The following is a 27,043-nucleotide window of genomic DNA, read 5'->3' on the forward strand; positions in this document are numbered from 1 at the left end:
CGAATATGGCCTTTTACGAAGAAAGCTGATCGACTAGTGCTCGAAGGGTTTGAGCGTAAAGTTCTACGATCGATACTTGGTGGTAAATTGGAAGAAGGGAGTGTGGCGCAGACGCATGAATCACGAGTCACATGCTGATACAGTAAAGTTAATACAGCGGGGCGGGCTCCAGTGGGCTGGACATGTGGCCAGAATGCCTGACGAGAGAGCCACCAAAATTTCATTCAGCAGAGAACCAGGAAGAGGCCGTCATCTACACGACCCAAGATGCACGATTTGCTGATGTACGAGATGAGTGGTGAACGGCTGTGCAAGACAGAAGAAGCTGGACAGCTTTGATTCGTTCGGACTTAGACCGGTAAACGGTCCGTGGGCTAACAAAGTGAAATATAAGTAAGGTTGCCAACTTGTCCAAAAACGCGTTTTACAGATTAAATCAAAGATGGCGGTCAAAATTTTAAGCACATTATATGAAAGCCCTAGATGCTTCCTGCATAATGACTTGCTGTTTGTAGAGGGGCTTCGAGCCAAATTTTAAGATTAAGCTAGATCAAATTATTAAATTTTAAATGTCCATAAAACTAACTGACCTTTTAGCAAACGAGAGGTCTACAACTTGAACTAGTTCAGGTGCAAATATTTTTTTCCACTACGTTAAATGAAATTAACTCATAAATAATCATTTTTAAAGACCTCGTGTCCGTGGGCTGGTTTCAGCGAGACTTGCCTCTATATCAAAGCAAGGTTTTTACGCTAAAATTATGTTACCCTACCATGAGCTTTGATCTCGTATAATAATATGACGACGATCGATCCCGCGTTTCTTTTCAATTATAATCATTTATATAATTTAAAACGTTTACGGACTGTGTTTACTGTAGCATATATGTTCTTGACGCAAAATCCACCAAAAGCAGGTGAATTATTCGATGCAGATATTTTCAAGCATGAAACATACTACAAGTAAATTAATTGATAAAAAATATCGCAAACCAGTAAACAAATAACTGCAATTTTATTTACCGTAAGAAAAAGTTATCAACCACAACAAATGATATCAAAATTAGCCTTTATTTCAAACCCTCATGGCAACATTGGGCAATTTCAAGCAGACGATCGAAATGTTTTCTCCTTACAGGAACCTTCAGTAAAATGTTTGCTTCCAGCATGATCACATCATCCGGATTATCACGGAGCGGGTGGGAGCTCTTTGTACACTTTTCACATTTGTAAGGACACCATTCTACCAGTTCCGTTTTCGTGTTTGATTCACTGTCGCTCGAATCATATGAGTTCACGTGGAGAAAATTCTCTTCCGAATTATTCCATCGATTCGGTTCTTCGCTCCGAAACAACTGCTCAACCGGAGCGTTCTGACTGTAGTTGAGATCGGAAAAGCTACTTGATTGTCGCTCCTCACTACAGTCCTCAACGGAAGCCACACGAATTTGGCCGTTATCGAAGACATCAATCACGAGCTCTAGCTCTTTGGTAATGTCAAGTGAAGGGGAGCCGTTTTCACTAAATGATCCGTTCATTCCTATTTTGAGAAAAGTTTGAGTATTGTTGAATAATTCGTTATCATGGTTCTACTTACCGACAGGTTAAAATTAATTGCACACAAATTAATTTAGATGGTTCTTCGTTTGACAGTTTGAGTCTAAATATGAGATCAAAGTCTACTTACTTCGAATTTATTTAAAACTTGAAAAAATGCAGCCGCAAGAAGTTACGAAACACCAAAATGGATCAAGCCATCCTTGATTATCGTGAATTTTGAGTTGACTTCAAACCTTCGACATACTTTTTCGGTAAGTAAACCCATTTTTCATGAAATAATATATTCTAGAAGAAAAAATATCATTTTTAGATTTCAAACGACTTGTAACAAATTTTCTGTATCAAAAATGCAACGTGATATACCGCAAGCTAGTAGAAAATCCCCCCGGAAGCGACGCTTGACAGACATAAACCGCATCTTCATCGATGTGCTCGACGGTAGTGGGCAAGCTCAGGTGATTTCTGAATATTCAACTGTTGAGTCCAGTTCCGAGCGCACCGTTATCCGAAACTTCATCACAGTTCCACTGCATCCGAGTGCCTATGACGGTAGCCATCAAAGTGATTATGAATCCTCAACGGACAGCCAGTCAGAATGGAGTAATTCGGTAGAGTCTTTGATTTCGGAAGATAGTGCGACCCCAGACGATGAAATGACTCTGGAAGTGTACGATGATAATCCTATTTTTTCTGTTCCGGTTATTGAGGTACCGGGAGAGCAAACCACAGCTGGCTTGGGACAGCAAAGACTAGTACGGAAAGATGACAGCAGTAGTCACCAGTCGATTTCGGTTGTTGGTAAAGTTCGAGGACATGCCGTTGGGGCAGTGATTGAACCCACTAGCACCGTTCTAATGCAGCTTTCAACAAGCAGTGCTGAAATCGCGAATGAACGGGTTCTGAATTGCGTACGGGATATAAATGAACTGCTAGATAATGAGGAGAGCGTTGTGATTTTAAAGTGCCCCGGAGTGGAAGAATCGCAAAGCTCACGGAGAGCGTTTTTTGATCATAGAAGAGCCACTCGGAAGATGATGGAAATGACCGAAGATATTTTGCGGAGAATACAAGGATCGTCAAGAGAATCTATCTTGGTAAAGTTGCAGAATACCCTACGGGAGATCTTAAACCAACCAGAGGACACAATTGTAGTTCACAGCTATTCTAGAGAAAAGTTGGAAGAAGAAGAATCTATGGGAGATGCTCTTGTTGCTTTCTTCAGCAAAGATGATGATACGGCTTTATACGTACGAACCATGCAGTCAAAAGAGCATCAAAGTGAAAGCTTTTCCGGAAGTGAAGACGAAGATCAAATGGCATTGGATCGACTCAGAAATTTCCTTCAGAACTCGATGATTAGTCAGGAGGAAATAATAGAAAGGTCATTGGCGATAGAACCTGCTCTAACTGTGAGTCAATCTGGAAATAAAATCGTCGGGGTATTGAGTTTTCCCGATGCATCATCTGGAATTGTGACAACTACGTCTGAACGCTTCCCTGTTGATGGGAGCCATGATGAGAAGACAAAATCAACTATAAATCTGTTTAGAAAACTGGTCCAACAGCCCAGTGAAAAGTTGTTGGTTCAAGTATACTCCGATGAGAGTCGCAGTCTACAAGTGAAGCAAATGAAGCAGGACCTGGATCGCACAGTGCAAAGTGATTCGATGGAGCAAAAACTTCCGGGGATTAGTGTTAGAGAGAGTGATGATAAAATAATAGGTGTACTGAGCTACGCTGGGGGTTCAATTGTCATTCAAACCTCAAGTAAAAATTGGATTAAACATCAAACTAATGGAAGTCCACAAGGTTTGTTGGTAGCGATTCGGCTTTTGATGGAGAAGTTGATAATGGACGATGAACTTAGCGAAACAGACAAAAAACAAATAGCTTCGATCATTGCGGGGGTCTTTCACAGTGAAACAATTGAATTATCGGATGAGTTTCTCAGTAAACCAGTGCTCGATAAGATCCGGTTGATTGTCCAGCAGCTGATGAAACCTGCGGAAGGCGAAGATCCACTTGTAATAATCAGTGAAATTCAAGATACCCTCCAAGATGTTGCTCGTCAGCGATCAACTGGCAACAAAAACTTCGACACTGGAGATTTGTTGTGCAAATACTTCGAAGAGTTAGTTTGCAATGAAGACTCAGAATTTCAAGCTAATGACATTCTTCAGGCGCTACGTGATGGATTATTGAACATTCTTGTATATTACGAAACTTCGATATCAAGTGCGCTTGACGAACTTCTGGAGCTTCTAAAGACAGTTCCTGTCGATGTCGGAGAATTTAATGTATCAAGATGCCCTGGGGTAACGCTGCTCACCGATCGTCAGCAAAAGCCACCACCGCCTTCAGAAGAATTAAACATTCAATCACTGGAAGTAGTTCAACAGATCCACGATTTACTCAGTGATGAGGAACCGGTCGAGGACCGTGCAGTAACCTATATGTCAATGTTTCAAACACTGTTTCTGACCTTGGTCAAAATTTTTGCCGGTTGGAGTCTCAAGGTGAAGGCCTTTCTTAACAAGGCAACTGAGGAGCTTCCGAGATCCCAACCTTCGCTAGGTAAGAAACCATCCGTTTCGTTTCATTTAGTTCAGGAGTCGGACGATGAAACGCCTCCGGATATATCTGTTCAGCTACAGCAAGAGCGGGAGCATTTAAATGAAACTATCGATGAGCTACGGTTATACCTGGAACAGTCGTTAGGTGTTCCGGATTCTTGGCAACGAGAACGCAGAGGATCGTTACTGAAATCCGTAACAGATCACAAAGAGGTGAAAGACCGAATGCTGACACTGTTTGCTAAATTGCTGGAGGAGTCGGGAAAACTTAAAGTGACGGACCGATCCTCAGAGATGATACGCCTGAGGCTGGAGTCGGTATCTGGGGATCTGCTGCGGCGAGAATCCGACCAGTTTGTGGTGCTGAGTGGTAGTGTTCGGGATCGGCAACACAATTTAGGGCTGTTCTTCGAGGCTCGATTGATAGATTTAAAATACAGCCTTGAAATGGAATCGGAAATGGAGTACGTAACGGAGGTGCGACGACTGTCGGATGAAGTGGACGACGATATCGAGCAAGTGGTGATTCCGACGATTGTGGAGTCCTGTCTGGCGCACATTGGAAGCGAACGTGACGAGATGGAAGTTAGTGTGCGACAGGAGTCGTGGGAGGTTGGACTGCGAGAAAATCTGAGTAGGTACTTTGGGTTGATGCAAAATTTCGTCCAAGAGTCAGTGGAACCGATGAGGGACACTCTGGAGATGGTTTTGCAGAAAATGTCTGTCCTGGGTTCAGAGAGGGTTCGGGAGCTGAGGTCGAGTGTTACACAAGCTGGAAGCAGTTTGATGGAGGATTACGTTGTCGAACTGCAGGAGAGTGGAGAGGAAGTGCATGACCAGCACAGCGGAGGTGAGGTTCTCAAAACGTTATGTATTTTTTTTCAAAGCTAAGTTTCACTGATTTCAGCTGTGGAATTCGAAGATAAATGTATTCAAAGTAATTCTTTGGAAGACCCAGAAAGCCTAGCTTTAGTAAGTTAACCATATTGTTTGAGCTAAAATGCGTGTTTAAACCGTTATATGCTCGACGGGGTACCTGGGTGCCTTTTTATGTTCCATAAGACGGAATTTCATAGTTCACTGCAATCACCCAGGTACCCACAGATTGTAGTTCTAGTAACTTTGACAACTTTAATCCGATTTTGATACTTTTAGCACCAAAAGATTCAATTACTTCTTTACTTTCTAAGCAGCGTCAGCGGTGTCTCAAAAGAATTCTCCCATTGCCGGAAATCCGGTTTTGCGGCGACATGTTCCGAAACAGTTGAATTTCATGAATATTTGAGATATTGGTACAAAGTTCATAAAATAACTTCCACAGGTCATTTTTATGGTTTTGGGTATTATAGTGATATGCTCTCAAAACGATCCTTCCGAACAGGTTCCATCTGGGCTACTAGTAGCCATAGAAACAATTAAATAATACAACGTCACATACAATCCAATATGCTTACTTACTTACTTGCTTAGATCGCCGTACGTCCTAAGACATGGCCTGCATAACGTGGTTCCGCCAATTCACTCGGTCCATGGCTGCCTGCCTCCAGTTCCGCGGGCACTCGGTACTTTGCAGATCGTGCTCCATCTGGTCCACCCATCTCGCTCGTTGCGCCCCTCTCCTTCTCGTTCCCGCCGGATTTGAAGCGAACACCAATTTTGCAGGGTAGCTATCCGGCATTCTAGCTACATGCCCTGCCCAGCGTATTCTTCCAGCTTTAGACACTTTCTGAATACTTCACCGTTCTCCTGCACACCGCCAAAGATGGTTCTCAGCACCCGACGTTCAAAAACTCCGAGTGCTCGCAAGTCCTCCTCGAGCATTGTCCACGTCTCATGCCCGTAGAGAACGACCGGTCTTATTAGCGTTTTGTACAGGATACACTTGGTGCGAAGACTCAGATTATGCGACCGTAGTTTTTTATGGAACTCATAGTAGGCACGACTTCCACTGATAATACGTTTCTTATCTCCCGGCTGGTATCGTTATTCTTAGTTACCAGAGAGCCGAGGTACACAAACTCGTCGATCACCTCGAACTCATCCCCGTCGATTGTTACCGTATTGCCTAGGCGTGCCCTGTCGTGCTCGGACCCACCTGCAAGCATATACTTAGTTTTTGACGTATTAATCTTCAGTCCGATCCTATCTGCTTCACGTTTCAGTCGGGTATACTGGTCTGCCACCGTCTCAAATTTTCTGCCGACAATATCCACGTCATCTGCAAAGCAAATAAATTGACCTGATCTGTTGAAAATCGTGCCCCGCATGTCAAACCCCGCTCGTCTCATAGCACCCTCTAGCGCGACGTTAAACAATAAGCAGGAGAGACCATCACCTTGTCGGAGCCCCCTGTGAGACTCGAATGGGTCCGACGTTCCACCCGAAATTCTCACACAACACTTCACATCTTCCATCGTAGCCTTAATCAGTCTTGTCAGCTTCCCCGGGAAGCCGTTTTCGTCTAGAATTTTCCATAGCTCTTGTCGGTTTATTGAATCGTATGTGGCTTTGAAATCGACGAAAAGATGGTGTGTAGGGACTCTAAACTCACGGTACTTCTGGAGGATCTGCCGCAGTGTAAAGATTTGGTCAGTTGTAGACCGTCCTTCCAAGAAGCCGGCCTGATAGCATCCTACAAATCTGCTGGCTAATGGTGACATGCGTTGGAAGATGACCTGGGAAAACACTTTGTAGGCGGCATTCAGGACTGTGATCGCTCGATAGTTCTCGCAGTCTAGTTTGTCGCCCTTTTTGTATATGGGGCAGATAACCCCTTCTTTCCACTCCTCCGGTAGCTGTTCTGTTTCCTAGATCTCGACGATCAGCCGATGCAGCGAGCTAGCCAGTTTGTCGGGGCTCATCTTAATGAGCTCAGCTCCGATGCCGTCTTTTCCGGCCGCTTTGTTGTTCTTGAGCTGCCGGATCGCATCCTTAACTTCGCTTATTGTTGGGGGTGGCACATCTTCGTCGTTCGTTGCACCGACCACGTCTTCTCCGCTCCTGTTGTGGTCTCCTGCTTGCACGCCATTCAGGTGTTCATCGTAGTGCTGCTTCCACCTTTCGATCACCTCACGATCATCCGTCAAAATGCCTCCATTCTTATCCCTACACATTTCGGCTCGTGGGACAAAGCCTCTGCGGGATCCGTTGAGTTTTTGGTAGAACTTTCGTGTTTCGTGTGTGCGGTGCAGCTGCTCGAGTTTTTCACATTCCTCCTTTTCCTGGCGACGCTTTTTTTCCTTTAAGAGTTGGACTTTAAGAGTTGGACTACGCAGCATTGTTGCCCGCGCTGCGTTCTTTCGTCCAAAATCTGCCGACATTCTTTGTCAAACCACTCGTTACGTCGATTCGGTTGCACGTGTCCCAGGACTTTCTCCGCAGCACTGCTGATAGCTGTTTTCACGGCATTCCAGCGATCCCATAGAGGGGTTATTTCAAGCTCTCCCTCTTCTGGCAGTGCAGCTTCGAGCGATGACGCGTACTGTGTTGCAGTGTCGTGTTGCTTCAGTCGCGCGAGATTATACCGTGGCGGGCGACGGTACCGTATTTTATTCACAACGGATAGTTTTTGGCATATCTTAATCATCACTAGGTAGTGATCCGAATGAATGTTAGCGCCTCGATGTGATCTGACATCGATAATGTCCGAGAAGTGCCGACCATCTATCAAAACGTGGTCGATTTGTGTTTCTGTTCTATTCGGTGATCTCCTGGTGAGTCTATGGTGGAGGCTATGCTGAAAGAAGGTGCTACGTATGGCCATGTTCTTGGAGGTGGCGAAGTCGATTAGTCTGAGGCCATTTTCTTTCGTCAGCTGGTGTGCACTGAATCGTCCAATCACCGGTCTGTACTCCTCCTCCTGGCCAACCTGAGCGTTGTAATCCCCGATGATGATCTTGACATCATGTTTTGGGCAGCGGTCATATTCACTCTCCAACTGAGCGTAGAATTCGTCCTTGTCGTCATCAGTACTTCCGAGGTGTGGGCTGTGGGCACGTTGATAATACGAATGTTGAAGAAACGGCCTTTGATCCTCAACCTGCACATTCTAGGGCTGATTGGCCACCACCCGATCACCCGCTTCTGCATCTCTCCCATCGCTATAAAAGCAGTTTCCAGCTCATGTGTGCTTCCACAACTCTGGTAGATGGTGTGACCATCCCTGTACGTACGCACCATCGTCCCCTTCCAGCATACCTCCTGCAGCGCTACGATGTTGAACTTGCGGGTCTTCATTTCCTCAGAAAGCACGCGGGTACTTCCTAGGAAGTTGAGAGATCGGCAGTTCCATGTTCCGAGAATCCAATCGTTAGTCCGTTTTCGTTGCCTAGGTCCTTGCCGATTGTTCCGGTCCGTACTTAACGTTATTGCGTTCGTTGCTGTTGTTTTTTAATGGTGCGGGCTTGCAGCGACCAACCCCACTATGTCGCAAGGAGGGCCATCGTAGTGCCATTGTTTAGAGTCCCGGGCACTACCAGGACTTGAGAAGGACACTGCGTTACTTAGAACGCTTCTGTTGGTGTCGATCCCAGGAAACTCTCTACCGAGGAAGGAAGCCCCGCCCCCTGTCAGCGTGCGACCAGCAGTCTCACCAAGGTTGGTTACCCGATCTTTCCACTGGTTACTCGCACATCAGTTGATACCACGAGAAGGTAGGGGTACAATAGCTGGAAGGCTGAGGTTCACTAATGGGAACTGTTATGCGCCTTTGGTCCAGTCATTAACCAACCAATATGAGTATTTTCAGAATCGAGATGATATATAGAGACCGTTGAACGAACCCCGACGCAATTTTGATTTTCAAAATGGCGACTTTCGGCACCTGGAAATGAAACAAAATTGACCGAATACTATCGAATATGGATATATCCGGAGTCGGGATGGAGGCCACATTCCAGAAATAAACTCCAGACGCCATCTTGAAATTTAAGATGGTAACTTCCGGTTTCCGAAAAATAGCTGAAATTACCTTACCTCATATGTGTACTTTCGGAATCGGGACGATGTCCGAAGACCTGAGAACGTCTGTGACCCCCGACGCCATTTTAAACTCCAAAATGGCGACTTCCGGTTTCTGAAAGAGAATCGAAATTGCCGAGTATTATCGAATATGGGTATTTCCGGTATCGGGATGATGCCCAGATGCCCGAAATCAACTCTAGACGCCATCTTGAAATTTAGGATGGTGACTACCGGTTTCCGGAAAATAGTCAAGATTGACCAAAACTACGAAAACGGCTGAAGTTGACCAAGTACCACCTAATATGAGTACTTGATGTTCAGAGTCCTGAAGACGCCCAAGAGACCATTTTAAATTGAAAAATGGAAACTTCCGGTTTCTAGAAAAGAACCAAAAATGACCAAATACCACAGAATACACGTGTTTCCGGAATCGGGATGTTGCTCAGAGACCGGAAATCAACTGTACATGCCATTTTGAACTTCGAGATGGTGACTTCCGGGAAGCTGCCATTGTGCATTTCAAAATGGCGTCTTCCGGTAATTGGAAATGAACCAAAATTGACCGAATACCATAGTATATGGATATTACCAAAAACGGGATGATGTCCAGAGAGAGGAAAACAACTTCAGACGCCATTTGGAAACTCGATATGATTACTTCCGGTTTTTGGAATACAGCCAAAGTTAACCAAATGCCATCTTATATAAGTACTTTAGGCGTCGAAATGATGTCCAAAGACTTGATAACGACCGAAGCGTCAGCGACCCCCGACGCCATTTTGAATTCCGAAATGGCGACTTCCGGTTTCTGAGAGAGAACCAAGATTGGGCGAATATTATCAATCGGAATGCTAACTAGAGACCTCAATATGACACCAGACGAACCGGAAGTCACCACCTTGAATTTCAAAATGGCGTGTGAGATTGATTTCCCGTCTCTATGAATCATCCCGATCCCAAAAGTACCCATTTTGGGTGGTGTTCGGCCATAATTTATATTTTTCCAGAAACCGGAAGTCGCCATTCTGATATTCAAAATGGCCGCTGATGTTGTTTTCAGGAGGTCTCTGTACATCATCCCTATTCCGGAGGTACTCATATTAGGCGGTATTTGGTCAATTTTGGCTGTTTTTCAGAAACCGGAAGTCACCATCTCGGTATTCAAAATGGCATCTACAGATGATTTCTAGTCTCTGGACATCATCCCGACTTCGGAAATACCTGTATTAAGTGTTATTTGGTAATTTGGTGAGATTGATTTCCCGTCTCTATGAATCATCCCGATCCCAAAAGTACCCATTTTGGGTGGTGTTCGGCCATAATTTATATTTTTCCAGAAACCGGAAGTCGCCATTCTGATATTCAAAATGGCCGCTGATGTTGTTTTCAGGAGGTCTCTGTACATCATCCCTATTCCGGAGGTACTCATATTAGGCGGTATTTGGTCAATTTTGGCTGTTTTTCAGAAACCGGAAGTCACCATCTCGGTATTCAAAATGGCATCCCGACTTCGGAAATACCTGTATTAAGTGTTATTTGGTAATTTTTGGTTCATTTCTAGAAACCGGAAGTTGCCATTTTTGAATTCAAAATGGCGTCCGGGGCGTATTCAGGCCTCTGGACATCAAGTAGGGTAACGACCCCATAATTCGCCCATTTTATATGAGTACCCAAAATTCGCCCACCTATTTTTTTTATTGTGCGCAATATAGTGTCAACTCTTAGAACCGTGTTTAAACATAAAAAAGAAACAGCTGAGATTGAAAATAAATTATTATTTGGCATAATTCAATGACAAACCCCGTAAACATTTCGTTGATTAGTGGGTGGGCGAATTATGGGATCAGGGCGAATTATGGGTCCCTTACCCTATCATATAAGGTGGTATTTGGCCAATTTTATCCGTTTTCTAAAAACTGAAAGTCGCCGTCTTGAAAAATCCACCGCTGGAACTAATTTCAAAGTAGATAAGTTACTGAACCTTTTTATACTAAAACTATTAAAATTATATGAAAATTATCGAAGTTACAAGAGTTTAAATTTGTGAGTATCCGGGTATCCATGTAATGATTGATATACTGCATTTTGTTTCTTTTCTAAGCACCAAGATGATCGGATGGTGGCAATTGAAAAGGATTTGTGCGAAATAAAAAACAAGCTGCAACTCTTAGATCATATCTATGAGTTTATGGCTGATTCTAAGGCGTCATTGCAATCAAAGTCAAAAAAATCAACACCTGGTTTGATAAAATCAACACAAAACATAACACAATTCAATGAGACAGATATTCTTCCAAGTGCTCCTCCTTTCGAGGAACTAGATGAATATTCCGAAGATTTAGATGTAGAGCATATCAAAAACCTGGATGTCGTTCAAGTGGTTCGAATTTATACGCAACCTTCGCAAGTTTCGCTACCTAATCAAGACGTTAATGATGATGTTCAAGTTACGCAAACTCATTCACAATCTTTTCAAAGTTCACTATCAAGTCGCAGTGAGTTCGAATCTGCTGTTGAGTGTTCTTTGGTTGACAAGGAAACTATCGAGAGTGGTTCGTCTGAACAAATCCTTTCAGTTGAAACAGTTATTGAAGGCAAAATGGAAGCTGAAATTGAAAAAACTCCAACCATAGGTAGTATGGATTCGTCGCCAGATCTCATAGAAATGCCAGCAGAGAGAGCGGATGATCAACAGCCTTTAGAACGCTCTGGAAAGATGCAGGATTCAGATATACAGTTCATTTCGGCTGAAAACTGTTTACCTGAAGAAGACAATATCATAAGATCAAGCACAACAAACTTGGCTAGAATACGGTCAGCAGATGAATCGTTTCAAACAAATCAAGAAGACTCGCTATTTAAAGTCTCAAATAGCAAATCGGTGTCTTTCGAGGATATCTTTCGATCCCATTTTTCTAGTGAAGCGATGCGACAAAGTGAACAATTTTCAACACCGGGAGACTCTACAATAACAGAAGACTCAACATGCCGACAGATGATTAGCTCTTCACGGGAAGAGTTACCACAAGACGACCAATTGAAAGATGGGAAAATCCAAGGAGAGGTCACGGGGAATTCACCGCTAACTACAAAATGTATCCCGTGTGAAGATTCAAATGATACGTTTTTCTCAACTCAAAATTGTACATCAGTTGCGGAGGAGATCGCTGATACCAGTTTCGAAAATAATGCAGACATTTTAACACCTCATGAATCGGTTCGAGTGATTCAGCAGCAATCGCTCGAAGTTCTAGAACGATCTGCACAACCCGAGCAATTATTTGAATCGCAGTCTCAACCAATATCAGAAGAAATTGAAAAAACCGGTCTCACCGAATCAATTCCCCTAGGTTCCGCAACTGAAATGATCAATACAAATTCCGATGATCCTCTCGCCTTACAGTTCAATTTCAAATTAACAAACGAATACGAGTTATCAGCAATGGAAGTAGACGTTCGTGACTCAATAACGAATATAACCGAACCTACGCAAGATTCTTGCTCTGAAGAAGATCTCCTTCCACCTTTAATTGAATCAACGAGAGAAGCAGATGATCGCTTAGATTTTCAAACCCCAACTGACCGTGGGGCTTCTGGAAGTGTCCACGAAACAACTGAACTCGTTGAATGTGTTTTGGAACAGGAAAATACTCAACTTGTTCCAGCTGATTCCATCCAACAGAGAATTACTGAAAATTCGCTTCCACAAACTGTGAGCACCACGAATGAAAGCACCGATCATGCCAGACACTCGTCAATAGTAACGATTAATGATCAAATCTCAACAAGTACACAGCCTAATGATTGTAGGAACTCATGTCCAACCATTCGAGAAGAAACCACAAATCCCCTCGGAGACCAGAGACGCGATTCATGTAACTTAGAAGTTTGTCGTACAGTTACGACCCCACCGCATTTGTCGTATAGCGACCGTCAACGGAATTCTCGATCGAACCTGTGTAGTTTAGCTCTAAGTTATCATTGTCCAGCTGAAGACAGCCATAAGCGATACGCTTGTCCAGCGGAGATTTACTCCTGTCATCAGGTCGGCCCGGATCAGTTGATCATTCACTGGGATGTAGCTGACCAATTTCTCGATCAAATCGTAGGCTACAAGGTATTTATCGCATATTTCACTCGACTTACTTTCATTCCTAATCCAAAATTTTCTTTAGATTCAGTTGAACGGTGAACTACGTGTCGTTTGTTATTCCCGAATGCGAAGAACAGCTCTGCTAGAGAACGTCGACGTTAACCGGCAGCACCGAATTGCTATCTATCCTACACCGAAAGCCTCAATTGGAGATCACGTCACACCATGGAGCCCCGGAGTGTTCTTCTATCATCGTTAAATAAAATAAAACACCTTAAAATTTGTATTTAACCTCTACGTCGATTTTATTTTCTCTTTTGTCATGGTACAGAATAGGAGAGGGAGTGTATGTACAATTTGCTGTAGTAATGTTTTGGGCCTAACTATATTGTTTAGATCATTCTGGAGATAATCATGATCTCGCCTAACATGATCATCAGGACATTAGTTTGTTCGATGGTTGTTATTCAACGAAGCGGCAACGGATTCGGTTATTCGCATGGAAAAGGGTTGAGACCATAATCTGCAGAATGATCTTCTCGTGCACACGGGTTCTCTACTGTATCTTATCTCTAACCGTCGAATGCATTTACTGGACAGACTAAGTGAACTTACACTAGATCTAACGGCGGTTGAATATTTGAAAATCGTCGGTTGAAACTCAACTCATCTTTGTTATCGCCTACGGATAATACATCTACTTAAGGAAAATTGGAATGGTGGGGGGAGGAGGTACGAAGCGTTGAAGTACGGCGCGTTAGTTTATCTTCTTATTTTCACGCAGGGTTCACACGTACCGGGCCTCAGAAAGGCTGGGTGACAGTGGGGGCACTTTACGTTTTCACCGTACCACGTCGTGCTGCTGTTGTTATCGCTTCGGGTGTACGAAGGAATTCTAACCTGAAACGAGTTAACAGCTCCGTCCCGTTCGTAGGCTCCGCTGGAGCTGGCTTCACTCTCTAGCGGAAAAGTGAAATCAGGAATGGCAAAATTCTTGCGAAGCTCCAAATAGTTATGCGTTGGAGCTGGAGCCCTCAACCTGGGTGAGTCAACGACGGTGTTGGTGGTAGATTGATTTTCGCCAAAATTGCCCGTTTCAGACGAAATGGAGCGGGCGGTTTGGTTATGTTCACGGATCGAGTCGGACGAGTGTTCCGGAGAGGCTGGGTTTAACTGTGATGAAAGTTTATCGTCTTCACTGAGGGGAACATCCAAGGGAGGATCCAATCCGTATGATGGAATCGACCACTTCCACTGGTAGTAGATTGGCGGACCTTGCGTAGTTGCGTCATCGTAGAAGACGTAGTCTATCTTAGGAGGAAGGACTTCGTTGGATGGAGTTGGAATGCTAAAAGGCCGAGGAATGTTGTCATTGCGAACTTGGATTGGAGTTTGCTCCGCTAGCTTATCAATTCCGGTATTGATCGGTCCTCCCGATGGATCGCTCGTGATGGGTTGACGTGTGAACACTGGTTGGCTAACGTACTGGGTTTTGATTACGTCGTAATTTGCGAGATTAGCAAAAGGTGGAAGAATTTCCGTGGATGGGATTGGGACTGTCGCTGGGATCACAGGAGGTCGCTGCAGAGCAAATCGGTTTTCGAACAGTCCCGCGGTAGCAGCTGGAGCATTGAACAGGATGGTGCGAGGAGGGAGGTTCGATTGTCGTGGGTCAGGAAGAATACGGGGCTCTACTGTTGACGATGGAATAGCGCTGGAGGGAGCGTTGGTAGGGACCGTAGTTCTAACCAGTGGTTGAAATGGCGATCCTGTTCTTGGAACAAACTGGGCTGAATTAGTTGTTGGAAGTTGCAAGTCCGGGATTGGCGCTGTAGTTGGTTTCGAAGTTGTACTGAAGACAGTATTAAAACTGGTTTGCCGAGGTGCTGCAGTAAATCTAGTTGTAATTGGCGGTCTAGGGGTACTGAAAGATCTTTCAGTTGTACTAGTTGCCACTGTTGAGGTTGCAGTAGAAGCCGTATTTCGAATACTTTCATTTCGCGTGAAAAAGTTTGAGAAATCGTAATCCTTACGGTTTCCTTTCTTGTTAAAATTCAGTAATGTTTCGAATGGCTTGAAATCGGCTCCCAGGGATTCCTTGTTGTTACTCCCCCTTCTTTTTTGCTCATCGGGAGTAAAAGGAGGCTCATAGCGTATGGAGGGAACCTTCACTGGAGTACTATTTACGTTGGTTGTACTAGGTTTTGTATCCACCACTTTACTGGTACGATTCTCACTGCTTGCAAAGCGAACCGTATTTCGACTCTCGTCTTTTGTTTCATCCTCTTTAACATTTCGTCGTCCATTGATTTTGTTATTTTGAAGCTGTTCTTCCTCTACGTTGAGAGGAATGGCAGTAGTTTTAGGGGTATCCAGAGATTGTTTTTGATCGACCTTTTCCTGGTCACCATCCACTTTGGCATATCGCGTTCCCCAGTGGATCGGTAAGCCGTGATTGCTGGCGCTCTCTTCGAAAATTTCCGCAGGCTTACCCTTGCTTGAAGGTGATTTAGTAACTTGAGCCTTCCTGTCCGATCCTATGGCATTTTGTGGTGCTTGGGTATTTGTCTAAAATTATAGATTAAAATTAAATGAACATCGATAAATGTAGAGGAAAAGCACAAACCTTGATAAAGTTATACATGATCGGTTGCCCAGCAAAGCTGGCAGAGTAGGGCCGATCCAACAAGTCCGGACGGGGTGTTCGAATTTCATTCTCATCTTCACCAACAAAGGGTTTGTCCCGTTGCCCTAAAAGAAAATTACACTGTTATAGCGATGGATGGTCACGAAATGTTCTATGTACCAATCAATAGGTTAGCTGCGTAGTTGCTTTCCGCCTTAGAACAATTGACCATGTACCAGTGATCACAGATTAGCATTCGCTGCTGAAAGAGGGTCGTGTTAGGACAGGAATAGCTAAATTGACGTCCTAATCCATCGCACATGTGGTATATCTAGACGGAAGAAAGAAGTATTGTTTACTTTGGGTTCAGATTGTTTGAGATATTGCTCACTTGGCAGCCAGTTTCCACATCCGCGTAATATCCAGCGGCACGACCTGTGCAGCTGAAGCCTGTTTTAGCCCCATATTTGAACGATCCATCATTGAGCAGTGGAGATTTCTGTGGAATAAAATAAATAAATCAATTAGTAGAATGATTGACTGAAGCAGAATAATTCGGTTATTTATTGGCAACTGTGAATTACTATATGGGCGAAAAAAACTTTGGACTATCAATGTAAAAACTCTTCAGCATATTTGCGTCTATTTTAATCAGTCGATGAAAACTAAACTCCTGAGTTCTGATCGATCTCAACAATTTCAACGACTGTAATGCAAGCTCTGATTAACTAGCACAGGTGGCTCCTTAAGCTGATTAAAATAGGTTTCCTGCTTGAAAGCAGATGTTTGTCCTCAATATATTTTGAACCGGGGAAACTGAAATTTTCACTTAAATTTTCGAAAGGGGTAGGCAACTCCCGGCGGAGAGAAGTCCCCAGCAAACCAGAAGTCGTGTAAGGATATTAACTCAAAGTCGCTCAAATGTGCATTTCAAGTTTGAAATTGTATAAGATGTAACATTAAATTTGTTTGTATCGTATAACATTTAAATCGTATAAAACGCAATATTAGGTTATATATGAAGCCATTCAACGTGTCACATAAAATTGTAAAATGCGTCATTCATCTAAGTCGTAAAAAATGCTATTTAAAGTTTTAAATGAGGCAGTTTAACATAGCCTGCGAGGTTATACAAAATCGTAACATTTTTTTTACAATCTATCTATACCTATAAAAATGCAGTCCGGTCTGTCGGTCTGTCTGTCTGTCTGATCCATATAGGCTCGGAAACTACCGAACCGATCGACGTGAACATTTGTATGCAGGGGTTTTAGGAGCCGAGAAAGGTTCCTATGATGGTTTGAGACCCCTCCCTCTTCCGGAAGGGAGGGGTCCCATACAAACGAAATACAAATTTCTGCACATCTCAAAAACTAACCAAGCAAATGGAACAAAATTTGGCAGGTGAAAGTTTTAGGCGTAACAAATATGACCATATTGGTTCGACATCCCTTCCTCTTCTGGAAGGGAGGGGTTCCATACAAATGAAACAAAAAATTCCTCCACATCTCGAGAACTAACCAAGCAAATAGAACCAAATTTGGTAGGTGGATGTTTTTAGGGGTAACAAATATGTCCATAATGGTTTGACACCCCTCCCTCTTCTACAAGGGAGGGGTCCCATACAAATGAAACACGAATTTCGCACAGCTCGAGAACCAATCAACCAAATACAACCAAATTTGGTATGAGAATGTTTTTAGAGGTAACAAATATGTCCATAATGGTTTGACACCCCTCCCTCTTCTATGAGGGAGGGATCCCATACAAATGAAACTCAAATTTCGCGCAGCTCGAGAACCAATCAAGCAAATATAACCAAATTCGGCAAGTGAATGTTTTTAGATGTAACAAACTTGTCCATAATGTTTCGACACCCTCCCTTCTTCTGGCATATCTCAAAATACCATTTCGAAATCTAAGATGGCGACTTCCGGTGTCTGAAAAACAGCGGCAAATGACCAAACACCACCCAATATGGGTATTTCCGGAATTGTTATGATACACTGAAGCCACAAATCTACCTCAGACAACATTTTGAATTGTAAGATGGCGACTTCCGGTGTCTGGGAAGCAGCCGAAAATGACCAAATAACACCCAATATGGGTGTTTCTCCAACCAGAATGACGCACAGGGGCCAGAAATTGTCTCCAAATGCCATTTTGAAATCCAAGATGGCAACTTCCGGTTTCCGAAAAACAGCTGCAAATGACCAAATACCATCCAATATGCGTATTTACGGAATTTTTATGATGCACTGACCTCAGACAACATTTTGAATTGTGAAATGGCGACTTCCGGTGTCTGGAAAACAGCCGAAAATGACCAAATACCACTCAATATGAGTGTTTCTCTAACCAGAATGACGCTCAGATGCCATAAACTGTCCCCTAATGCCATTTTTAAATTCAAGATGGCGACTTCCGGTTTCAGAAAAACAGCGGCAAATGACCAAATACCACCCAATATGAGTGTTTCTTCAACCAGATTGACGCTCAGAGCCCGAAATTGTCTCCTAATGCCATTTCATTTTGAAATTGAAGATGGCGTCTTCCGGTTTCTGAAAAACAGCGGCAAATGACCAAATACCACCCAATATGGGTATTTCCGGAATTGTTATGATGCACTGAAGCCACAAATCGACCTCAGACAACATTTTGAATTGTAAGATGGCGACTTCCGGTGTCTGGAGAACAGCCGAAAATGACCAAATACCACACAATATGAGTGTTTCTTCAACCAGATTGACGCTCAGAGCCCAAAATTGTCTCCTGAATCCATTTCATTTTGAAATTCAAGATGGCGTCTTCCGGTTTCTGAAAAACAGCGGCAAATGACCAAATACCACCCAATATGGGTATTTCCGGGATTGTTATGATGCACTGAAGCCACAAATCGACCTCAAACATCATTTTGAATTATAAGATGGCGACTTCCGGTGTCCGGAAAACAGCCAAAAATGACAAAATACCACCCAGTATGAGTGTTTCTTTAACCAGAATGACGCTCAGTGGTCAGAAATTGTCTTCAAATGCCATTTTAAAATTCAAGATGACGACTTACGGTTTCTGAAAAATAGCCTGAAGTGACCAAATACCACCCAATATGTGTATCACCGGATCCAGAATGATGCAATATAAAGTTAATATAAAGCATTTCAATCAATCTCGCTTTGTTTTTAAACAAATATTCATATCCCAGATATGATCACAGATTTTTTTTCTCTGGTCACAGATTTTTGTCGTCAAAACACAGATTTCAAAACGGCAACTCTGGCGACTACCTCATTTTGCTTTTATGATCACGGTGCGTCGGCTGTAGAGGTGCGGTAACGACAAAATTTAGCAAACCAACACATTACGTTGGTCCGTAATATATATGATGCTATCCCACGAAACCATTTGGTTGATTTACAGCTCATTAGGCAATCATTGGACAGATTCCGGCTGACCTGAAGCTTTTTGACCCATTTCCGGCGCGTGATGGCATCATCTGACATTCAAACTTTGATTTATCTTTAACAATTTTACTTGAAAATTTGAACTATGAAACTATTGAGTATCGTTAGAAAACAAATTGATCTTCAATATGTAATACAGTTTGTGTCAATTGTGCATATTGTTGATTAGTAATAAGAGTTTAAAGTTCTTTTTTTGAGGTAAAAACTGATTTTTCTTCGCCGGGAACGGGTTTAGCTGTAACTCAATGAAATTGTTTGTTGGGATAGCTTTGCTTCAACAGTATTCTTCCTATCGGAAACAATGCCTGATCAAAACACGGAATTCACTTTTTTCCATGGTAACCAACACAACAGTGGTCGCGTCTCTTCAAGTGCAATACCTTTTTTCAAGGAGGCGGGTAAATTTATCCATATACATCTAAGAAGAGCAACCCAGAAAGTGGGGATGCATTTATGGGGAGTGGTGTTCGAGTAGTTGTACCCACTCAAAGCACCTATTCGGCCCGTTTCGGACCCACTTAAACCCCTCCAGTCTTCAGTTCTTATCACCCCGGAACGATGGTTAAATATTACATCGGGAGGAGGCTTTTGGTGCTTGATGCATTCTCTTCACTGTTATCACTCCTAACTGACTACCTAAAGACTAAAGTTAGCTACCACTGGCAGATTGGTGCTAGATCTGCCATACAGGTTGTAGCTCCAAGACAACCTGCAAATCGGCTGCACAAACCGCGCTGCAGATGTCCGACTATTCACACATCTTCCGAGACAGTTTGTCCGGAGTAGTGTCTGGCCCACTCAATACTTCACTATAGATCCTTGCAGGCACAAAACGATATCAGCTATCTCCTTTGCATCCGCGCACTCGGAGCACATGGGGGACCTTGCATGCCCGAATACTGCCTGAGGCAACCATGATCAGGAAGGATCTGTGTCAGGTTGAAGTTAACCTCTCCACCGGAATAAGCCGGTGCGTCCATCTACCTTTCGTGGAACTGGACCATTCTTGCTGCCATCTGATTATCATTCTCTGTCCTTTCTAATGGCTATGCTGATAGTTATAATGCCGGACAGGATGCAGATTGCGTCATATGAAACAGTACGAAACGCACTCGCAAACCTTAGGCACATGAGCCTGTTGGTACTTTCCAGTTTACCACGATACCTGTTAGTACCTAGCGCTTTGAACCACACTGAGCCTCCATACCTAAGTATGGACGAAACCACGCTGGCATAAAATTTACGCTTGCTGCCATTCACCGCTGAGCTATTCGACATCATTCGAGATAGTGCTGCAATAGCCGTTGAAACCTTCTTGCAAGCATAGTTGATGTGAGCTTCTCGTCAACCAAAATCCCCAAGAGCTTCAAAGATCGCTTTGAGGTAATGGTGCAGTCTCCGACTCTGACCACCGCCTGTTGCTCTGATTTGCGGTTATTCACAACCATGACCTCCGTCGTATGGTGCGCTAACCCCAGTTTCCTGGAGTACGTCCAGTCTTCGACCTTGCATATACAGTGAGCGGCCGGTAACTCAACCTTCTCGATCAACTCGTCGTAGATCTCTAGCGTTATGTCGTCTGCAAAACTGACGGTCACAACCCCTACAGGGAGCTTGAGTTTCAACACCCTGTCATACATGACATTCCACAACATCCACAACAGAACCTTGCGGAACTCCTGCGATAATTGGGATGCACTTCTGACCCTCCTCCGCGTTGTAAACAAGTACACGGTTCTGGCAGTAATGTTCAGAATCTTGTACAGCGACACCGGTACATGACTACTCCTGAGCGCAAGCACTATGGAGTCCCAACTGGCGCTATTGAACGCATTCTTCACGTCAAGCGTGACAATTGCAGCGTATGCCCCTTCTCTTGCGCTGGAGTACCACCTCCGCCGTCTTGGTGACGGAGAGAATAGCATCCAGCGTGGACATGCCCTTCCGGAAACCGAACTGGTTACTTGCCAGACCGTTCATACCCTCCGTGTACCTCACCAGTCTGTTGAGGATAATCCTCTCAAGCACCTTGCCCGCAGTGTTCAGCAGGCAGATAGGCCTGTATGCCGATGGATCCCCTGGCGGTTTCCCAGCTTTCGGCAGTAAGACCAAACTTTGCCGCTTCCACCTCTTCGCAGACAGTCATCTAGGCACCTTTGCATGACTGCCCGAAACAGCCCGGGGGCTGTTTTTATCGCCAGCCTGATTGCCAGGTTAGGGATATTATTCGGTCCCGATGCTCACCTTTAGGGAGTTAGCGATCACGATGAGTTCCACATTCGTAACCCTAACCTCTCCCTCGATCTCGACACGGCTGTCGTCGTTCACAGATTTGATTGTCTGTGTCTGAGTTACTGAAACTTCGGACATGAGACTCGACTGCCGGACTTGGCTCGTGGCGTGGAAAGAGTCCCCCGATGATACTGGCTCTGCAGGCGCCAGCGCGTGTTTGGTCTTGGCCATTACGATCCTATAGGCGTTACCCCGCGAGTTCGTATTGGAACTAGCGCTTAGCCTATCGAAGCAGGCCCTCTTGCTTGCCCTAATCGCACTCTTTAGCGCCGATCTTGCAGAACCTTGCTGCGTGGCGCTCAATCTTCTGTTCGTCTGCTCGCGATGCTGCATCCTCCGTCTTGCACAAAGGCACGCACTGCGAAGGTCCGCTATCGCATCAGGCCACCAGTAAGCTGGTGGCTTCCCATTCCTAGGTTGACGAGTCCTGGGCATGATGGCGTCGCACGCCCGCAATAGAATGGCAACTATACTTCTCATTGCCTCTTCGAATACCTCGGCATCGAAATGCTATTATGTCTTCAAGCCGTGGGCGGTGTGAGTGTTGGCTTTACCCGTCACATGCGCCTCGCGTTGTTTTCTACACTATAGCAAACCGACTTGCGGTCGCTTTTGATCTTTATTCCAGTTCGTGATCAGTCCTGGGCTTGAAAACATCACATAGATGATCGACTCCGCATCATTTCTGCTATATGTACATTTGGTCCCAACGTTGGCCAGATCTAAGTTGAGCTTTGCCTAAACCTGCAACAGGATCTGACCCTTCTGGTTCATGAAGCGACTTCCCCACTCAACAACCCAAACGTTGAAGTCACCCGCCACCACCGACGGCGTTAGGCCCGTTTACTCCATGGACTGGTCGACCATCTGGGTGAACCTTTCGGTATACCAACGTGGCAGAGTATAGCAACTGCAGTAGAACACTCCGTGCTCCTTGGCAAACGCGTACCCCTTGTTCGAGGTTGAGACAACCTCTTAAATCGGGAACCAGCTTGTAATCCATACGGCCGCCATACTATCCGCAACCCGGTTACCGTTTCCGGGAGGGATACGGTAGGGGTGCGGTAGGGGTGCGGTAGGGGTGCGGTAGGGGTGCGGTAGGGGTGCGGTAGGGGTGCGGTAGGGGTGCGATACGATGGTGATGTCCGACAGCGACTCAGTGACTGCTTGGTATAGCAGCTGCTGAGCTGTGTAGCAGTGGTTTAGGTTAAGGTGCGTTACCCTTATGCCAGTGGTTTTGCAGCCGACTTACCCGCTAAACGCCTGGGGCCTCCCATAAAGTGTTTGGCGTCCCGTTTCTGGAACATGTCATGCACTTGGGAGACTCCTCGCAATCCTTTGCTTTGTGGCCTGAGCTTATGTCCTCCCTCTAAGCACCGGAAGCAATCGTTCGATTGTTGGAGTATACCCAGAGGGCATACTGACGAGCCGACTTGAGCTTGCCTTCGTTTAGTGCCAGGTTCGCATCTCAGTGGCCACCTCCACCTCACAACTTTTCTTTGAGGGCTTGGGAAACATCGCACCCCTCGGTGATTCCATCCAGGTTCTTAAGCTGGAGATTCACCTCTGAGGTGAGTGTCCGAACCTGCACGTGTTTGCCAAGCACCTGGTCGTCTACCGCCTTGTAGAATGCGTCTATGTTCTTCGCATCCTTTCGGAGTTCAACGGATGGTCCACACATCCGCTTCTAAATCCAGAATTTCGCTTCTCATTTTCTTCAAGGCTTCAGAGTACTTAGACCCGTCAGTCTTGGGTATGAGGACGTCCTCCCTGCTACTCGCCTTTTTGACACTTAGCGGACCTTTCGTCGCCGTTCCGTCTTTGCGCTTTTTACTCTCTTCTTGCTCTTTTCCTACTACGGTAACCCATGGGTTTTCCGCAGTCGTCGCTCCGGTCGATGTTCCGGCCTTTGAAGCTGTTGGTGTGCTAGCTCGCGAGGCTATCTCCACCAAACGCTTCTCCACGTTATCGGGGACCACTTACCTCGGGGACTGCCTCGTTGGCTTACCGACCTGCCCCGTAGAGCATGTCGCAGCGAATGAGTGCATCGGTCGAAACCTGCTTAGATACAGTTGCCCTCCTAGTCCTCATCCCCTTTTTGGAGGCTTCAACCCGAGCCACAATTTCGGCGTATTCCTCTTGAGCTCCGTCGATGGTGGCCTGAGGCAGGAGGAGATTCTGCTTCAGATCCCTTGAAATATTGCTCCTATTCGCCGCGAACTCGATGATAGCACCACTCGCTCCGTCGGCGATGCTTCCGGGTACCTGCGGCTTTTGCGAGTAGTCTACTGCACAGTGTCCGACCGTTACCACTCTTAGGCGATCTCCCACAGCTGGTCCGGGACTGTCAGGTACTGTCAGTGGTCACGCACATATTACATTACCTCGGCGATCACCACGCGTCGACCCGTGGTGGCAAACAGCTCTGCCGTAGAACGAGTAAATGATATGTCATGAAATTTTAACAGCATCCTAGTTGAGGTTGGTGCACTCGTACAATCTCAAATATTTTTGATTTGCAACGCCATCTTTGCGTCAGGACAAAGACATTCCTGCTCATGTACTACTAAGTTTAAAAATGATGATGAAATCGTACTCATCTCTCATGGACTAAGTCTGTTCAGATAAACATGATGTCAGCGAACTTTGTAGAAGAAAACTTTAGTCCATAGTGCTAATTAGTGATAATTAATTACTGCAGATGATTGCGAGCAAGCGCTCGGTAATGAATATAGACGATTATTACATACAGAAAGCAACATATTACGACGAATCCCAAATGTCTTTGAAAAGTGAACAATTATGATAATTATTCAAGTGAGTTTATGAAACATAGCTCGTTTTAATAGTATATGTAGCTAGAATTTTGTAATTTGATGAGTAATTAGAATTGTTGTTTTTCCATATTTCAATATATTCATGTCAGATTCCAATTTAACTAAACGATAAATTGTCTCGGGAAACCGCTTATCTAACACAAAGGTTGTGAAAATCGATCTTTTATAAATTTTCGTTAGATTGACTAGTGTAATATACATGAAATGTGAAATGTACAACATTCAGCAGATGCAGTTCATTTAGATCACCGGTTTAGACGATGATTACTAAACTTACTAAACATAAAAAATTCGAGCTCATCAAGTACTCACTGCTGGCTAACTTGAAGTGGGCTTCAGTTGAGGGGTTATATACCATTTTAGTTTTCAAAAAATCGAAAAATTTTATTGCATTATCTTGAAGTACAACATTTTTAAAACATTTTTACTAACTTTCATCAAGATCTGAGCAATCGGGAGAAAGTTAGAGCGATATGAAGCGCGCCTCGTCACGACTGCATAAGCTAAACTTGAAACTTTATACGCGTTTATCTCGGAATGGTGTCTCTTAAGAAATGACTCTTCCGTGTTTATGGTTGCGGTCAAACTACTGAACCGATTTTCCTCCTTTTTTTTTTTTTTTTTGAATGTTCGTTATAAAATTCCCCAGTCGTTGAACGATCGATTTCTGATACACGAAGTTAACCTTTGCAGAAAAAAAATTGAATGCAATTTTCAACGCTCTCGTTTGTACAGAAAACAAAATACTTATAAACACGATCGTTCAGATACCCGGCACACTTCTGAACTAATGAAATAATATGAGTTTTTTGATTTCAGTTGATCTGCTGCGCCGTTATCGTAAACACCGCAAACCTCTACAGAAAAGAAGTGTTTCGGGGAAACGACCATTAGTCCCTAAATAATTGATATTTCTTATAAGCACACGTGTTTTGTTGTTATTGAATAACTGAACTTTCAGTAAATCACTACTTTTATGCAATAAAAAAGGTGCTACACGCTAAAAATCACAAGAAGGTTGTATGCAAAGCCACGACCGCAAGGTTGAAGTAGAATACTTTTACAAGAAAGATAACCAGGCTGCTTGCGTGTCAGTCATTTTTTCTAGTAAATAAACGTTGACCGTTCATTGGCAGTATTGTAATTTCTTTTTGTCTGATATTTTGAATGAAGTTCATTGGATCTTTTTAAATTGTGTGCAAATGAGAAGTTGAAGTGCTGCCGAATTGTAATATGAACATTTAATACGACATCATAAAACGGGAACGGAACAAAGGCTACGGTTATGCAGAACGCGAATGCCGGCGCGATGCGATTCGCCTTACCGTGGTGAAATGTACAGCTCTTTTTAAGGCGAAGTAGAGCTATACATTTCAACAGATTTCGTCTTGCCGAATCGCATCGCGCCGTTATTTGCGTTCTGCATGACCGTAGCCAAACACGTAATAATAATCAGAGTATGCATGTAGATGAAGATAATTAACTTTGGATTATAGCGCAAAACGAGAAAATATTAACTCTTCAAATAATCATTTGTGTTCTTCAAATTTCAGTTGTTCAATTTAATATCCGATGAAATGTTTGTTTATTATCTGATGAAGCTCTTATATAGGCCAAATGATGCATTCCCAATTTACTAGGTCCATAACTCTGCCGACCGTGCTTGGGAAAGCGCGGTATAGCGACCAATCAGAGGTCGAATTTTGTGTTTTGACAAGGCTTAAGAGTTTTCAATAGTACAATAGTTCGAATGATAAAATTGCAATGTCATGCATTTGGTAGGAATCTTAGAAGATTTTCTATTCAATTGCTGCAAAAACGAAGGAAATCCATCGAAAACTAACCGGTTTATTAGCATTTGAAATTTTTCTCAATTTTTTCAGTTTTAGATTTTCATTTCACACCCTATGTAGCCGAACTTCCTGAGAGAAGTATTCTAATTCAAAATTAAATCTTCATTAATTCATTTGTTGTCCTTATAAGGACAATTGTTCAATTGATCATTGATAGTGAGGACTAAGGCGCACGGTCAACACAATGAGAAAGGTGTTTTCACATTGAAAACTAGACACGGCTTTACTGGAGTAAGTGTTGGCAAATGCATCTACCTCTAATACCACCGCTATCATACGAAAGCGCGTCGTTCCATGTGGGGAATATCAACAACGAAAAATGACGCGCGTCTAAGCATAACCCGAACTGTTTCGCCGTGCTGCTCCCATTTACCTTTACATCGGCCTCAGGGAAGTACCGGCTGCATCTGCATCTACCGCTGAGGCTGTCACTATACTGCTATTGGTACCAAAAGCTATTAACTCTTCAAATAAGTGTGTTATTTGTTCTCAAAAGAACAATTGTTCAATTCAAATTCGGATTTACACAATCGCATCTCTGTAATATTACCGACAATAATATTCTTCTGAACAAACTGATACAACTTACCCATTAGGCCTCTGCCATAATAGACGCGAACCGATTCGCTCAGCTGTAGGTTAATGTACAGCCATCAGTAGAGCTGTACATCAACCTACGGCCGAGCGAATCGGTTCGCGCCGCTTTTCGTGTCTACTATGGCAGAGGCCTTAGATAAAGTTACTGGCTGATGTATTCACTTCATGCAAGTCTGCTGCTGATGCTTC

The 27,043-nt window shown here is 43.9% G+C and overlaps 3 protein-coding genes across 4 annotated transcripts in view; 1 reads left to right on the plus strand and 2 right to left on the minus strand.

Moving 5' to 3' along the window:
- Positions 1-1,055: 1,055 nt before the first annotated feature.
- LOC129732406 (uncharacterized) lies at positions 1,056-1,699 on the minus strand. Its single transcript, XM_055693264.1, has 2 exons — positions 1,598-1,699; positions 1,056-1,540 (listed from the first exon to the last, which is right to left on the minus strand). Exon 2 carries the CDS (start codon positions 1,536-1,538, stop codon positions 1,071-1,073), a length of 468 nt encoding a protein of 155 aa, XP_055549239.1. The 5' UTR covers positions 1,539-1,540; positions 1,598-1,699; the 3' UTR covers positions 1,056-1,070.
- LOC129729012 (uncharacterized) lies at positions 1,689-13,447 on the plus strand. Its single transcript, XM_055687490.1, has 5 exons — positions 1,689-1,811; positions 1,871-4,983; positions 5,041-5,105; positions 11,197-13,212; positions 13,271-13,447. Exons 2-5 carry the CDS (start codon positions 1,908-1,910, stop codon positions 13,445-13,447), a joined length of 5,334 nt encoding a protein of 1,777 aa, XP_055543465.1. The 5' UTR covers positions 1,689-1,811; positions 1,871-1,907.
- Positions 13,448-13,484: 37 nt separating this feature from the next.
- Positions 13,485-27,043, minus strand: part of LOC129731059 (mucin-2) — a 154,087-nt gene continuing 140,528 nt past the window's right edge. For both annotated transcript variants that reach the window (XM_055690798.1, XM_055690799.1), the window contains 4 exons: positions 16,206-16,313; positions 15,995-16,145; positions 15,815-15,939; positions 13,485-15,756 (listed from right to left, as the gene is read on the minus strand). In XM_055690798.1, the coding sequence (XP_055546773.1) occupies positions 13,951-15,756; positions 15,815-15,939; positions 15,995-16,145; positions 16,206-16,313 (2,190 nt within the window). In that variant the 3' untranslated portion in view covers positions 13,485-13,950. The remainder of the gene's footprint in view (positions 15,757-15,814; positions 15,940-15,994; positions 16,146-16,205; positions 16,314-27,043) is intronic.

Source organism: Wyeomyia smithii, chromosome 3 (assembly GCF_029784165.1).
Source record: "Wyeomyia smithii strain HCP4-BCI-WySm-NY-G18 chromosome 3, ASM2978416v1, whole genome shotgun sequence".
Lineage (NCBI taxonomy): Eukaryota > Metazoa > Arthropoda > Insecta > Diptera > Culicidae > Wyeomyia > Wyeomyia smithii.

Excerpts from the sequence above, each read along its gene's own strand:
- LOC129732406 (XM_055693264.1), bottom strand. The coding sequence starts at position 1,538 with ATGAACGGATCATTTAGTGAAAACGGCTCCCCTTCACTTGACATTACC.
- LOC129729012 (XM_055687490.1), top strand. The coding sequence starts at position 1,908 with ATGCAACGTGATATACCGCAAGCTAGTAGAAAATCCCCCCGGAAGCGA. Across the intron at positions 5,106-11,196 it reads ACCCAGAAAGCCTAGCTTTA|CACCAAGATGATCGGATGGT; the intron begins GTAAGTTAACCA and ends TTCTTTTCTAAG. Across the intron at positions 13,213-13,270 it reads ATCAAATCGTAGGCTACAAG|ATTCAGTTGAACGGTGAACT; the intron begins GTATTTATCGCA and ends AATTTTCTTTAG.